The 14,944-nt window shown below is 33.8% G+C and overlaps 2 protein-coding genes across 2 annotated transcripts; both read right to left on the reverse strand.

The window, feature by feature from the left end:
* Positions 1-299: 299 nt before the first annotated feature.
* LOC106759503 (protein ENHANCED DISEASE RESISTANCE 2-like) lies at positions 300-8,698 on the reverse strand. The gene is made up of 9 exons (XM_022786496.1): positions 8,609-8,698; positions 8,480-8,523; positions 8,309-8,409; positions 6,983-7,078; positions 6,844-6,908; positions 6,672-6,743; positions 6,435-6,584; positions 5,624-5,882; positions 300-958 (listed from the first exon to the last, which is right to left on the reverse strand). The coding sequence occupies exons 1-8, from the start codon at positions 8,661-8,663 to the stop codon at positions 5,671-5,673; spliced, it is 795 nt and encodes a 264-aa protein (XP_022642217.1). The 5' UTR covers positions 8,664-8,698; the 3' UTR covers positions 300-958; positions 5,624-5,670.
* Positions 8,699-9,504: 806 nt separating this feature from the next.
* Positions 9,505-10,877, reverse strand: LOC111241495 (protein ENHANCED DISEASE RESISTANCE 2-like). Its single transcript, XM_022779966.1, has 5 exons — positions 10,752-10,877; positions 10,117-10,191; positions 9,793-9,846; positions 9,635-9,700; positions 9,505-9,570 (listed from the first exon to the last, which is right to left on the reverse strand). Exons 1-5 carry the CDS (start codon positions 10,875-10,877, stop codon positions 9,505-9,507), a joined length of 387 nt encoding a protein of 128 aa, XP_022635687.1.
* Between the last annotated feature and the right edge of the window lie 4,067 nt (positions 10,878-14,944).

The raw sequence follows: 14,944 nt of genomic DNA on the forward strand, positions 1-14,944 counted from the left end.
CATAGGTTAATGTCTATTCAACTGTTATAGATTGAAATTTATGCTTTGTTTGGATAAGCATCTTGTGAGATCGTTTTGATTGACATAGGAATTTATTCCTTATAAGTTATAACATTATAGGTGTTCATGGAAAAGTCAAATTAGAAAGCTTGTAACGAAGTTGGTTGAGACTGAAAAGTTTATCACTGAAAACAGAAGCACACATTGTGCTTTAAATTCAATAACATGTTTATAACATGTTTACTAGTTGGTCAAAAGATGTACCTAACACAAAGATAATGATTTACTTTCATTCTCAGAAAAAATCTCCATATTCAAACAAATGTTTCAACAACAAATATGATTAAAGTGACTACATGCACACAACTATACAACTAAAAGGCCAAGAGAGTGATACCCTGCAAGGAGACTTCTAAACAGTTCATCAACAACATCAACAACAGAGCAAATTTTTCATAGTAGTCATAAGCATTGACGTCCAATTTCTCCCTATAGGAACACCATCCATATTGATCTTCACAAACAAGATTTTAGCTCAGTGGTGAGTAGGTTTTGTGCTGGGAATGTTGTCCAGAACAACATATTGACATTCTAGGCTTTGATCTTCATAAGCATTGACTTCAATTAACCTGCTACTGGACCAGATTCATCAAAGAAATATGGACATAACACACATTTCTCCCTTGTAGCAGTTTCTTGTTCTTCTTCTGAACTACAAAACATAAATTTGGAATCATTTTATGAGAAAACCTTTTAGAGTTATGTTAAATAACTGGCAACTCTAGTTAATTTATAATGAGATAAAATTAATGTAACCTGCAGGGTCTTGTACCAACCAGAAGCTGATGACATTGGGGGTAATAAGTCCATTGTTCATCCAGTAGCTTCAACTCCAACAATTAACAGTATATAGGACATGCCACCCTAAAAGATGTTTTATAAGATAAAATATTTGTTGCTGAAATAAGAATAAATAATAGGGTGTCATGAGAATTTAAGGAGATTCAGTAGAGACTAAGTAATATTTCTCTTTAAGTACTTTGATGTAGTCATGTCTCTTATTTTGGCAATCCTAAAGTTCGTTATGAAATTAAAAAGAAGTGGAAATTTTCAAGTTAAACTATTTTTCTCACCCCATTAGATATATCAGTATGACAGGTACACTCTAATTCATGAATGTGGTTCCAAAAAAATAAAGAATACATAGATGTTTGGATTAGAGCAAAAAAGTGATGCTTGCAAGACTACATGAGGAAGATCAGGAAAGCAAAGTAAAAAGAACAAATTGAATGCAGATCCAAGTTACAGGGTTAAATTTGTGAGAGAATAAGTGCTAAATATTAGTGTAGAAAGTACACTTAAGATCTAGTAGGAATGAGAATAGGAACAATAAACTTAACATGTGTATACCATTTTGGTCTCTGAAGAATTGGATTACACATAAAATTAACTATTATATTTCTTAAAGATAAAAACTTGATAATAACTTCAATTATAACTCTACATTAATTTAGAAGGTGAAAAGGACTACATTGATTGACATTTTCATAAATAGGGTTAAAAGTTGTGATTTTGTTTGCATTATTGACAATTAGTAAAGGGAAACAGCACCAGGAAAAACTGAATGCAAGACCAGAGAATCTTGGTAAGTGTTGAATATAGTGAAAAATATAGATGAGATTAATCTCCCTTGTGTTTTGCATACACACATAGGGTAGTTTATTTATAATGTAAGATAAGGGTTAAACCCTAAATACAGAATGGGCTGAGCCTAATTAACATAAACACACAACTTAACATCTAACACTCCCCCTCAAGCTGGAGCATATAAATCATATGTTCCAAGTTTGTTACAAAGATAGTCAATTCTATGCCCTCGTAAGGACTTGGTGAATATGTCTGCCAACTGGTTGCTTGAGTTGACGAACTCAGTCTTGATATCTCCAGATATGATTTTTTCTCTAATAAAATGACAATCAACTTCAATGTGCTTGGTTCTCTCATGGAAGAAAGGGTTAGAGCTAATATGAAGAGCAACTTGATCATCACCTATAAGTGTCATGTGAGTGAATCTCCAAATTTCAATTCACTAAGTAATTGTTTAAGTCACACAAGCTCGCAAGTAGCAAATGCCATAGCTCTATATTCTACTTCTGCACTAAACCTTGCCACAACACTTTGCTTCTTACTTTTCCAAGATATCAGGTTGCCACCAATAGAGACACAATATCCAAAAGTAGACCTCCTATCAGAAGGGGAACCAACCCAATTAGCATCTGAATAGCAAACGATTTTTGTATCGTTGTTAGGACCATATAGCAAACCTTTTCCAGGTGATCCTTTAATATACTTCAGTATGCGAACAAATACATCCCAATGGTCTTTACATGGGGAGTTTAGAAATTGACTCACCATACAAACTGCGAAAGAAATGTCAGGACGCGTAACAATAAGATAGTTTAATTTACCAACTAATCTTCTATACCGTTCAGGATCTGAGAAAGGCTCCCCTTGATTTGGTAGGAGTTTGATGTTAGGATCCATAGGTGTCTCAACAGATTTACAATTCATTAATCCTGTTTCCTCCAAGATGTCTAACGCATACTTCCTCTGAGATATGACAATCATTGGATTGTGCTACTTCAATACCCAAAAAGTACCGGAGTTTGCCAAGATCTTTGGTTTGAAAATGGTGACAAAGGTGTTGTTTCATCTGAGAGATGCCAAGATAGTCACTTCTTGCGAGAACAATGTCATCGACATACACTATTAAGTAGATACATCCAGCACTTGAGTGGCGATAGAACACTGAATGATCCGCTTCACTGCGAGACATACCAAATTGTTGAACAACACTGCTGAATTTACCAAACCAGGCCCAAGGAGACTGTTTTAGGCCATATAGGGATTTGCGAAGACGACATACCAATCTAGATGACTCCCCCTGAGCAACAAAGCCAGGCGGTTGCTCCATGTAAATTTCTTCATGCAAATCACCATTAAGGAAAGCATGTTTGACATCAAGTTGGTAAAGAGGCCATTGTCGAAGAGCGGCCATAGCAATGAATAGACAAATAAAGGTCATTTTTGCCACTGGAGAAAAAGTATCACCATAATCCAAACCAAAAATCTGTGTGTAGCAACCAGTCGAGCCTTCAAACGATCAATTGTACCATCAGGCCAACTTTGATAGCATACACCCACCTGCAACCAACAACAGACTTTCCAGATGGTAATTGGACAAGCTTCCAAGTTCCACTTTTCTGTAAAGCACTTAATTCATCCAGCATGACTTGACGCCAGCCAGGATGAATTAAGGCATCACCCACAGGCTTGGGAATTGACATTGAAGAAATAGATGAGAGACATGTGTAAAAAGATGGAGATAATCTGTGGTAATTAAGAACAATATAATGGGGGGAAGGGTTACGAGTGGAGCCTATACCTGTAGGGAGGGCAATGGGCAGGTCAGACTCATTTGCTGGAGCCAGAGGAGACACAGGAGGCGGCACTGGAAGTGAGTCATGAGGGAGACGATTGCAGCGACTATAAACCTAAAGGGGTGGAGTTGAAGGATGATCCTGTGGGGGAATAAGAGTCTAAGGAAGGAGAAGGATGACAGAAAAAAGGAATATCAACAGTAGCAGGTGGAGGTACAGATGTAGAAGATAAATGTGAAAAGTAAAACGAAGATTCATCAAAAGTGACATCAATAGAGATGAAATGACGATTGAGGGAAGGGGAAAAACACTTATAGCCCTTTTGTGAATGTGGAAATCCTATGAAGACACATTTGTGAGATCTAGGAGATAACTTATCAAGACCAAAACTAAAATCATGAACAAAACATGTAGGCCCAAAAATTTTAAGAGGTAATGGATGTAAAGGGTCTTAAGGAAATAAGATAGAATGAGGGATTTTGTTATCTAGGACAGAAGACGACATGTGGTTTATGAGATAACATGCAGTGAGAACTGCGTCACCCCAAAAACACGACGGTACTTGACCATGGATTAGAAGTGTACGAGTTGTTTCAATAAGGTGTCTATTCTTGCGCTCTGCCACCCTATTTTGTTGAGGGGTATAGGCACATGAGGTCTGGTGAAGAATGCCATGAGAAGCCATAAAATGTTTAAACAGTTGAGAAAGGTATTCACGACCATTATCACTGCTAAGTGCAAATAGAAACCCCAAACTCAGTTTTTATTTCATTGAAAAATGATTGGAAAATAGAAAATAACTCAGAACGATTCTTCATTAGAAACAACCAAGTACATCTGGAATAGTCATCAATAAAGGTAACAAAATACTGAAATCCTAAAGTTGATTTAACATGACTAGGTTCCCAAATATCAGAATGAACCAATGAAAAGGGGGATGACGCTCGTTGTGAAACACTACAAGGAAAGGAACTACGAGTATATTTACCTAACTGATAAGATTCACACGACAAACTTGATAATTTCGACAAACTTGGAACAAGTTGTTATAGCTTGGCAAGACTAGGATGACCTAACTGAGAATGAAGAAGGGATGGTGACTCCATGATTACGCCAGCATGTGGAGAAGGGCGGAGATGATATAGACCATGAGACTCACATCCTGTGCCAATCATGTGTTTCGAACTCCGGTCCTGCAACCAAACAGAATCTTTGATAAATGAAATAACAGAATTAAGGGAACGAGTTAGACGACTTACGGACAATAAGTTAAAAGGAGGAAAACAAGGACTTGTTACCAATGGTATGATCAGTGGTGCCTGAGTCAAGGACCCAAGATCCGAGAGAGTGAGTCAGACTAACAAAAGGAGTACCTGTGCGTGTAACAGAAGCAAATGTAGTGGAACAAGAGTGCTGACGGTCCTCATACCATTTGAGAAATTCCTGAAAGAGTGTAGGGTTGTTTATGGTATTTGATGAAGTAGGATGATCTAGAGACGGTGATCGGGGAGGTGGATCAGAATTAGCCATTGCTATAGGTCGAGGAGGACGTCCATGAAGCGCATAATCAATTTTGTGGCCTAGCTTGTCACAATGGTCACATTTTGGACGTCCTTTACCTGGCTGGCGAGACCGACTCCGATCATCACATTGGGTAGCCATGGAGGGAGAAACCCTAAAAATCCAAAGTGCTCCGATTGACGCAGCGACAACAGATCCAAAAAGAGAGCGAGGAGGTGATCACGGTGGCTCTGGTAGGCGGCAGAAAGCTCCAGCGACGCGCCGGCACGTGCGGCGGGAAGCGGCGGATCTACGACTTTTGAGGCGGCGCGTGGGTGGTCCGATCACCGCGATCTTTGCATCATGGTGGTCGCCCGACCGAGACGATTAGGATGGAGTGGTCGCCAGTCAATTCTGGAACTCCGGTGGGGGCAATGGCGACGGCAGCGGCTGTGGCGATGGGTACCGGAGATTGTGGAACTGGCTGGAAGAAAACCTAAACTCTAGATACCATATTGAATATAGTGAAAAATATATATGGGATTAATCTCCCTTGTGTTTTGCATACACATAGGGTAGTTTATTTATAATGTAAGATAAGGGTTAAACCTTAAATACAGAATGGACTGAGCTCAATTAACATAAACACACAACTTAACATGTAAGAGTAAGGAATGAGGTACCTGAGAGTGTTTTTTCGAAAGCAAGGCTTATTTTCAAATTCATCACATTACATTCGCTCATAAGCATCAAAGAACTCATCTGAATCATTCATGTCCGTTAAACTTGTACAGTGAGAAATATCTTTCCCTGCTTTATCTTCCATTACATGTTCCATGACCCTCTTGTTATCTTTTGTAACTTCATTCTTAGTATCGACTTTTATTGCAATAGGTTCAGAGGAACAATTTCCATCTTTGGCCTTAAAATATTCTCTCAGTGCTGCAAATGGTGAAAATAATAAGACTAATGAAGGGTTTAATATAAAATCCTTATGCAGAAAGATTAAGTATAAACTAATATATCTATAATTTATATCATAATTCAAGGTTTAAAATAATCACGTGGTCTTTGTAAGTGAAACTCATTTAGAAATTAGTCCTTATACAACTTCATTAGTACACAATGTTGGATAAACTTAAATTTGAGGTAGCTTAGTAATTTCATTTTACTCATAGTTTATTTGGTACATGATTACCATGTTACCCTTTTTATTTATTGTCACAATCTGCTCTTATCTGATTTTGTCATCATTACTGATTTTATGCTCAAAACATTAGAGTTACAGTATTTATCTTCATACCTGCAGCTATTTAACGTCTATGATATTCATTAATGAAATACACAAAATTACAAAGTCTAATTATATAGTGTGTGTCGTCTTCTATTTTACACACAAGAGTCATTTTTGTTAATATGTTTTTGTTAATACATGATTGAATACAAAATGCACTAAAGCCCAAATGATTATTATATTAACTATATTAAACAAACCTGCAAGTCTCTCAAGCAAAGAAATGGTCAAGGGTGTAGAAGCAGATGAAGGGCATGGATACCATTTCCAGAATTTCCAATCAATAGCAAGCATGTGTTTGACACGTGATGCCTTTCCATTTTTGACAGGAGTTATCAGAAAACCTCCACCTGTAAAGCATTGTGATTATAATATTGTTGCATTTGTCTATAATTTTGTATCATTTGAATAGTAATAAGGCAATCACATTGCATTACTTTGAAGGGATGCACGAACATAGTCTCTTTGTGGTAGACAAGTCTTGTGATGAACAGAATGGAATGATATAACTGTTACAAAACCAAAGAAAAAGATGAAAAATTAGTTGATTGATAATATAAATGAATCAGAACTTCACATATAGTATGGATTTTACTTCAAAATATTTACCATATGTGCCGTCATTCTCTTTTCTCCAATATCTTTGCAACAAAAAATCTCGTGGTTTCATTCCCCTGTAAATAGATGAATCAGTAACAGGTATGCTTAAACCAGTTATCTGTGTAACAAAGTTTCACATATTGATTACCTAGGTAACCGATCATTGTACAACTTCACATGAATTATATCAGTATGATCGTCAATGTGATCTATCACACTACCTTGGTGTGTACAGAAGTCCCATCTGCAAAACACTAGGTAAATTCATCATCTGAAGTGGAATTAGAAAAATCTATATTCAAGGGAGAACCAATGATTTATTATGAATAGAGTGTTGATAGGCATACACTACAAAAGTTGCATACACCAACTTGACTCCACTTATATAAACTTTAACCAACAATTGTACTAATTTAACTAAAACATTGTAATGGTTTAACTAAAGTGTTATTGATAGGTATTTCAGATGGAATCCCTAATGAATTCTCTATCTCTTACTCACTTTCGCACACACAGAACAGAATATACTGAGAAAGAATGGAATTGTATTCACTCCAAGAATCAAGAATACAATGTACAGAGGAGCATAACCTCCTTCACCAGGTTCAAAGACCGGTCAACTACTTTACAATTCACTAACTAACTCCCCTGTAGTATACCCAGACCTTTATATAGGCCTTCACCCCTTCCCACTTAACGGTTTAGCCGTTAAGTGTTCTGTCTCCCCTTTCTCCTCTCATATACCCGCAGTCCTAACAGTTATGATCTTGATTGAGGATAGCATGTGTCTCTATCATGTTCGCTCACTCCTTTAGAATTGCACCAGGCCTAGTAATTCTCACATACTTCTTTCATGTGATACAATTAGCACAACGTCTCAGTTGAGACCCTTAACCAGAAATTTGAATTATTTAACCAACTATTTAAATTTGTTTAGCCAATCAAGTTTGGTCCACATATTGGTTATGTAGTGTTTGAATGTGTTACAATTGACATATTGGTTCAGACATGAATCTAATCAATAATTGTATTAATTTAACTATGTGTTGTGGTCAAATAGATAAATACCAGATGGAGGTGTAGAATGAGTATACACCACATGGAGGCATACATTTATCAATTTTTTTTTATGAATATTGCTTCTCTTGAAAGTATATAAACTTCTTACTAGTTAGTACTAGCTGGATATGAATCTTAATATGAAAAACAAGACCAAGGTTTTGTGCAACAAAGTTGCATGTCTGAAAGTATGTTTGTCTTCCTTTTGCAAACACAAAGAAGAGATGGCAACCAAAAGAAAAACCTCAACTAATTCCCTATCTCTCATCTGGGTGTCAAGGTAATAACTAATTATATAGCATAATCACTTTTTGCATTGAGAACATTTAAAGTTTAAAGGGTTCACTTTATAGTTTTCCAAATACTTTTTTCTTTAATTCCACCCAGTATTTCTAGCAATCCTTAAATTACTTACTCTGATCTTGAGGGCCGTAGAGACATAAGAGTTTGGAAAATGTCTTCTGAAGTTCCCTCAATCACACTCACTGCCATCATTACTGGGTGATTGCCCCAACTCTGAATACAAAAAATTTTAGACAAAGAAACCAAAAATCAAACTGAAATTATAATGGTAGGAGCAACTAACTCTTCCGAAACCCCAATCTGGTGCTTCTTTGAAGATCCTTAGTCCTACACAAGCAGTGAACTTTGAGATAACAGAAGAAGCCACTTGCTACTGATACACAATGATAACTCTAAGAACTAAAAGCTTTACCATTGTGGCAACTATAAATCTTCCATGGTGATGGAGCAATAACATCAGAGATCATTGCTTCATTGTATATGCATGACTGAAAATTCCATTCAATATATTGTTTCCAGTTTTTCTTTTTTGAGCCTCCCATTCTATTTAAACAAAACTTTAGGTATTCGTACATAACAGTATAAAAAAAAATGAAAAAAGAAAGTAACGAATACTTTGTAAATTGAAGCATTTCTTTTCTACACTGTTATTTAATCATAAACCTGGTATGCAAGTTTGTTAATAACTTTTTTACTAATTAATTTTAAATTTGATTCAGTCTTATAAAAAATTTGTACTCATATATTTTTATTCCGTGTGTAATCTCCAACATTTTACAAGAATTCTATTCTTGTATGGTAGACAGTGAAAAAGTTTTCAACTACGAGTGTATAGTTCTTAAACTCAAAAATAAAATGTCCATATACTTGAGAATTAAACTGTAAAATAATTTTAGAGGGCTTGATTGATCCCTCTCATAATCTTCTATTTATAATAATAAATTGATACAAGAGTATATGATAATTAGAGTAACCTAGACACAATATAATCATGATAATTAGAGTAACCTAGACACAATATAATCATGATAATTAGAGTAACCTAGACACAATATAATCATGATAATTAGAGTAATCTAGACACAATATAATTATGATAATTAGAGTAATCTAGACACAATATAATTATGATAATTAGAGTAATCTAGACACAATATAATTATGATAATTAGAGTAACCCTAGACACAATATAATCATGATAAATAGGATAAATATCCTAACACATATGAAAACAAATGTTGTATACGTGGTGATACTCTTAACAGATTACAAATTTCACATTCTCATATAGAGAAAAAGAAAGTGGTTTACCTCAACGACGAATGTTCTTTCTTGGAAGAAACAAGAAAATTCATTTCCAGATTTGAATTCTCCTAAAAAAAGTAGCATCAGTTTCTGAGGAAAAACGTATACATTTATTCAAAAATCAATCAGAACCTTCAATTGAGCATCCTTCAATGAACGTATCCATTTGGCAGCTTCTTCTGAACTACTTGCTCCCAACTAAACATTTGAATCATTTGAGTACAACCATTTCAAAACCCTTTTCTTATATTTATTTATTAAAATTTGTTTGGCACTTAATTCTCACACACCTTAACTTGATCTCTTTGATCTAAAGCACTGTGCATTGTGAAGGTGAAGAATACCTACACAAAGTAAACAAAATTTTATATTCATTCAATTAGTGTTCAAAGAAACAAGGAAAACTTGTAAAAACATTGAGATTATATTACTGAAAAATAAAAAAACCAAAATTTGTAACAATGTATTCTTTATCACTTTTTGTTTTTGTTTGCAATTTATTATTATTGGTTGAAAAGTTTTAAAATGATTCAGGAGTGATGCATTTTGATTACAAACTGTATAAAAAGTATAGTAGTTCACTTTAAAGTAAAACTTCAAATTAATTTTCTTACCTTTTTCTTGATAGTTTCTCTTCCATTGTCTATAACCCGAACGTTAGAGTCTATTATTGTACTTCTATTTGGCTCCTGAAAAAATAATGCTTTTATTTAGTCACAAAGATTATACACAAAGATTATTGTCATTAACATAACTAAATATACACCAAGATTATAGTTTCTGCTTCATCATTTGTTTAATAATTGAATTATACACAGATTATTGTCCTTCTACTAAAAATATTTACATATTATTTCAAAAGATACGTGCTTATACTCACATTTTCACTTAAAACAAAAGTATATAAAACTAAATGTCTAACCCTAATGTTATTTGGATTGAGGTGAAGGTGAGAGAGTTATATGATGAAGAAAAAGAAATGATGGAATGTGAAATTGATAGAGGTGATAAAGAGACAATAAAAGAAGATAACCATATGAAAAATTAAGGTAGAAGAAATGGAATAGTAAGTGAGTGTGTTCATAATAATCCAAACAAAAAGTGTGTAAAATAAAGTGACATTGGAAACCAACATTTTCACCATGTTATTTTCCCACACCATAAGTATTTTTTCCACAAGAAATTATCATGTTCAAGATAGGAAAAAACATATGCATGATATCATACAAATATACATTAAAGAGAGCACCTTCATCTGGGACATAGGCTTGGCTTTGAAGCTTCTAAGAAAACTTTCTTTGAGGATGAAGTATCTCTTGTGTGAGCAACATAACCCTAACCTATTGAAGGTAAAAATAAAGAGCCACCCCTCCATTGCACCTTTACTATAAGGGAAATATTGTGAAAAATCAATGAATTGGACACCTTCGTTTAATTCCTTGCAGATTTTCCACAGTGATTGATATTTATATATATATACACACACATACATGTATATCATATACATATATAAAAAAAATCAAAGATTTGAATTAGACTTTTGATCACTCACAAACTTTTCAAAAGAATTATGATTGATGTTCATATACGTCTAACAAATGCAAAAGAGGAGATAAAGAAGACGTAACGTAATCCTCTGATTCCAAATGGAATCAGAGAATCGAACCAGAAATCACAATGCAGAAATGAAAATTTGTGATAATGATACCAATAAATGAGAGTAGGTTTTCTATTCATGTTTAATCTTATTGTTAAAGTATTACTACGTGGATGTGTTACAATCATCATGTGATGGTAAACATGGATCAATTATTTTTGATCTTTTTTACTTGATTTTTTTAATTATTTTTTTTTAACTTTTATTGGGAAAACACTTTACTAATACAAATTAATAAGTTAATATGATGTTCGCATATTTAAACATTAATTGTATACAATAATATAATGTTGATAAGATAAAAATTTAATTGTTAAATATAAACCTTAGTCAAAAACTATGTTTTATAGTGACTATTTATATCGGTTGAGGTATAAAAAGTGATAAGGTGTCAAAAGTGCAATTAACATAACATTTTTTATATATGTTATAGTTATACAAGGTATAGAAAGTGGGCGCGAAAAAACTTTTCTAATAAAGAAGAAAATTTTTTATATTGATTATAATTATAATCAGTATAAAAAGTAGATTCAGTAACATTTTTGTAATAAATAAGAAAACTTCTCATACCGATTATAATTATAACAGCTATAAAAAGTTGATGCAGTGATATTTTTGTAACAAATAACAAAACTTTCTATACCGATTTTAATTATAACTCGTATATGACGTGATTTCTTATTTTTTTTCTTATCTATAAACAGAGGATTCCCAAATTCTTAATCCTCGTTATCCTTTTTCTTCTCACTTCCTTCTCCTTCATCATCTAACACATTGTGAACCAAATTTGAATAGAAGGTGTTGACTCGCATGGAGGTGTTACCTTCTACGACCAAGTAAGGTCACATTTTGCAACACGCACAAGGCGATCTGGTTTTGTATGTTTTTCATGGTAGCAAATCTGCTTTAGGTGTGGTGGAGCTCGCATTCAAACGTGAAAAGTAGCCTATTGGTATACGAATCTTCTCCTCTTAATTTCTTTTCTCTCTATGTTGCTTTGTTGCTCATGTACGGTGAAATTACTTTTGTCTTTTGATGTCAGGTATGAGATTGTCTAGGCTCAACAACGTTTGACCGAGCTAAATGGCGTCTTGTTGAGCTTAACATCATCTTTGCTTAGCTGAATAAAATGTGACCGATCTCATCAATTTAGCCTTGAAATCGTGGTGGCTGACCTCTTGCATATATTGTTTTATTCATTTCCTCGTTTCGATACTTAAAATTTTTAAAATAACACTATTACAAAAAGTTTAGGTTATGATGGTTGATTTAGCCAAAGAAGGTGAAATATGGTTTCTTGCCTAGCTTAACATCATCTTTCCCAAGTTCAATAAAATCTGACAAAGCTCATTGAAATTGTGGTGGTCCATATGTTAAAAAGTGGAATTTAAGCCTAACTCAAAATATCGCTAGGATAAGTTCTAACCATAGCTCTGATACCATGCTAAGAAATGAGTTTTAAGCCTAACTCAATCTCACAAAAGCAACTTTTAAGGTGAGGTTTGCACCTCACTTATATATTATAAATTAGTTTATCTTTAGTCGATGTGGGACTTCCAACACGACCTCTTATTGTTATTGTTTTATTCATGTCCTTGTTTTGACCCAAGAAATTTTTAATATAGCACTATTAAAAAAATTTTAGGTTATGATGAGGTTGTTTTAGTTAAGAAATGTGAACTTTTGGAATGATTTGGATAAATTTTTCTATACCTGTATAAAAGATGACATTTTTTTTATATCATTATAGAAATGATATAAAAATTTAATACTTTCTATACCCATTTTTTATATTATTTCCAGAATCGATATAAAAGTTCTTTTTTAACATGTATAGAAAAGTTTTTCTACAATAATATAATATGACCAAAAAATAGATAAAACAATAATTTATTAATAAAAAACTATTTTTTTAATAAATTCAATGGCCTAAGTTGATCTAATACAACCAATTTAATTGAATTAGATTTAATTCATAATTAGGTCAAATGTAAATAAACTCAAATTAACTTATTTTTATGGAGATTGGGTGATGGATTTAGTACTTATGTTATAGATAAATTTTGTTATGATGATGACAATACATTGCTTAATATAACAAGCACATGTTGTTACTGCATTATGTGTTCTTATGCTGATGGATTGTGATATCTGTTGAACATGTTTATGAACTGCGTTACATGTTCCTATGTTGATTGATTGATATATCTCTAGAACATGTTTATATGCTTGATGTGCTATGTGCAAATGCATCATTACAAATTTTTTACTGCACATGTTTCAAAGCTGAAATCTACAAGCACTTTCATGAACTTATTATTTTGCGACAAAGTTATAGTGAAGTCGACTACATTACTAGTGGATTCGACTATGCTAAAATCTTTATACAAATTTTGAGAATCAGTGTTTTGTGATATTTTGAGAAGAAAAGAATTTCAAAATGTTTTACATGTTCATAGTCGACTATGTGTGCCACACATTCGACTGTATCTGTTGTTTGATTTGAAATTTTGTCATGCTCTTGCACTCTAACGGCTATATTTTTAAAAGTTAGTTGATCATTGATGACTTAGTCAACTGTATTAAATGTGTTTTTTTTTGTTGACTGTATGCTACTTGGTTGACTGTTCTGTTATAATTGTCATAATTCAATCGAGTGTATTAGTAGCATATTCGACTGAGAATGTGTCTGATTAACAAAAATCTATAAATAGGTTGAACACGATTTGTTCAGAAGACTTTTGATGATCTAATAATTTCATTTTTGTTTCAGATCAAATTCTCTAAGCTCCAAGAATTCTCCAAGAAGACGGTGGTGATCTTTCTTGAAAGAGATTCTTAAGGGAGATTTTCTGCGCACACATTGATTAATCAACATCTAAACAAAGAAGGTGTTCTGCGTTTGATCACGTCAGGCTTGGCATCCTTGAAGACTGTTGAATTGATTTTTCGGCTTGGCATTCGTGAAGACTGCTGGTTTTGGATATGTTGTGATATAGGGGGATAGTTCATTCTGAGGATTGTTCAGAGTGGTTAGTAGATTGCAGAAGAGGGGATTCTTGCTACAAGTCCTTCTGGTTTTCTGCCTATAGTTTGATTTTGGGTGAGAGAGGAGATTTATATTTTTGACGTGGAGGTCTTTTGTAAATTCCTTGTTGTAAAAACCGCAACCATTATAGTGCATTTGCTTCCTAGGTTGGAAGGACACTGGATGTAGGCATTGTTGGCCGAACTAGTATAAAAACCAGTGTTTGATTTTCTCTATCCCTGCACTTTTACTTACAGTCAACTTTACTATTTGCGTAGTCAACTACGTTTTTCCGTTGCACACGAATTTTCATTACTTGCATTTCAAGAAAGTTTGAAAACTTTTATACTTTGATTTCAAGATTGCAAAACAACTTTGATTTTGATAAACCACCAATTCACCCCCCCTCTTGGTGTAAAAAAAGCCTACTTGTTTTCCAACAGACGTCACATTAGTGAGGCGCCTGATGTATATGCAATTATAAATGTCGGGTTTATGGGTAACTGACGTCTAGATTCTTGTTAAATTATCGATGTGAACCAATAGTTTGCGAACCAGTAGTTTGATCGTCTTCCTTCGCCTTCTGTCTCCGCTGCACTGCATTTCCAAGTGCGTTTGATCTCCCATGAACCATTTAAAGTTGTTTTTACTCTAATTAAAGTAAATGAATTTTCGTTGTGTTTTCATTTGAATCGATTAAAATGAATTTTCTTGTGTTTTGGTGCAATTTTTCTGGTGTCTTTAGGCAGCGTAGTGC

This window comes from Vigna radiata, chromosome 1 (genome assembly GCF_000741045.1).
Source record: "Vigna radiata var. radiata cultivar VC1973A chromosome 1, Vradiata_ver6, whole genome shotgun sequence".
Taxonomy (NCBI): Eukaryota; Viridiplantae; Streptophyta; class Magnoliopsida; order Fabales; family Fabaceae; genus Vigna; species Vigna radiata.

Bases quoted from the DNA above. Each gene is read 5' to 3' on its own strand.
- LOC111241495 (XM_022779966.1), bottom strand. From the start codon at position 10,877: ATGGAGGGGTGGCTCTTTATTTTTACCTTCAATAGGTTAGGGTTATGT. The intron at 9,847-10,116 runs GTAAGAAAATTA...TACTTTGTGTAG, and splicing joins GAGAAACTATCAAGAAAAAG to GTATTCTTCACCTTCACAAT. The intron at 9,701-9,792 runs GTGTGTGAGAAT...TCAAATGTTTAG, and splicing joins ATCAAAGAGATCAAGTTAAG to TTGGGAGCAAGTAGTTCAGA.
- LOC106759503 (XM_022786496.1), bottom strand. From the start codon at position 8,663: ATGATCTCTGATGTTATTGCTCCATCACCATGGAAGATTTATAGTTGC. The intron at 6,909-6,982 runs GTAATCAATATG...ATCTATTTACAG, and splicing joins TACAATGATCGGTTACCTAG to GGGAATGAAACCACGAGATT. The intron at 6,744-6,843 runs GTAAATATTTTG...GTTTTGTAACAG, and splicing joins AGAGAATGACGGCACATATG to TTATATCATTCCATTCTGTT.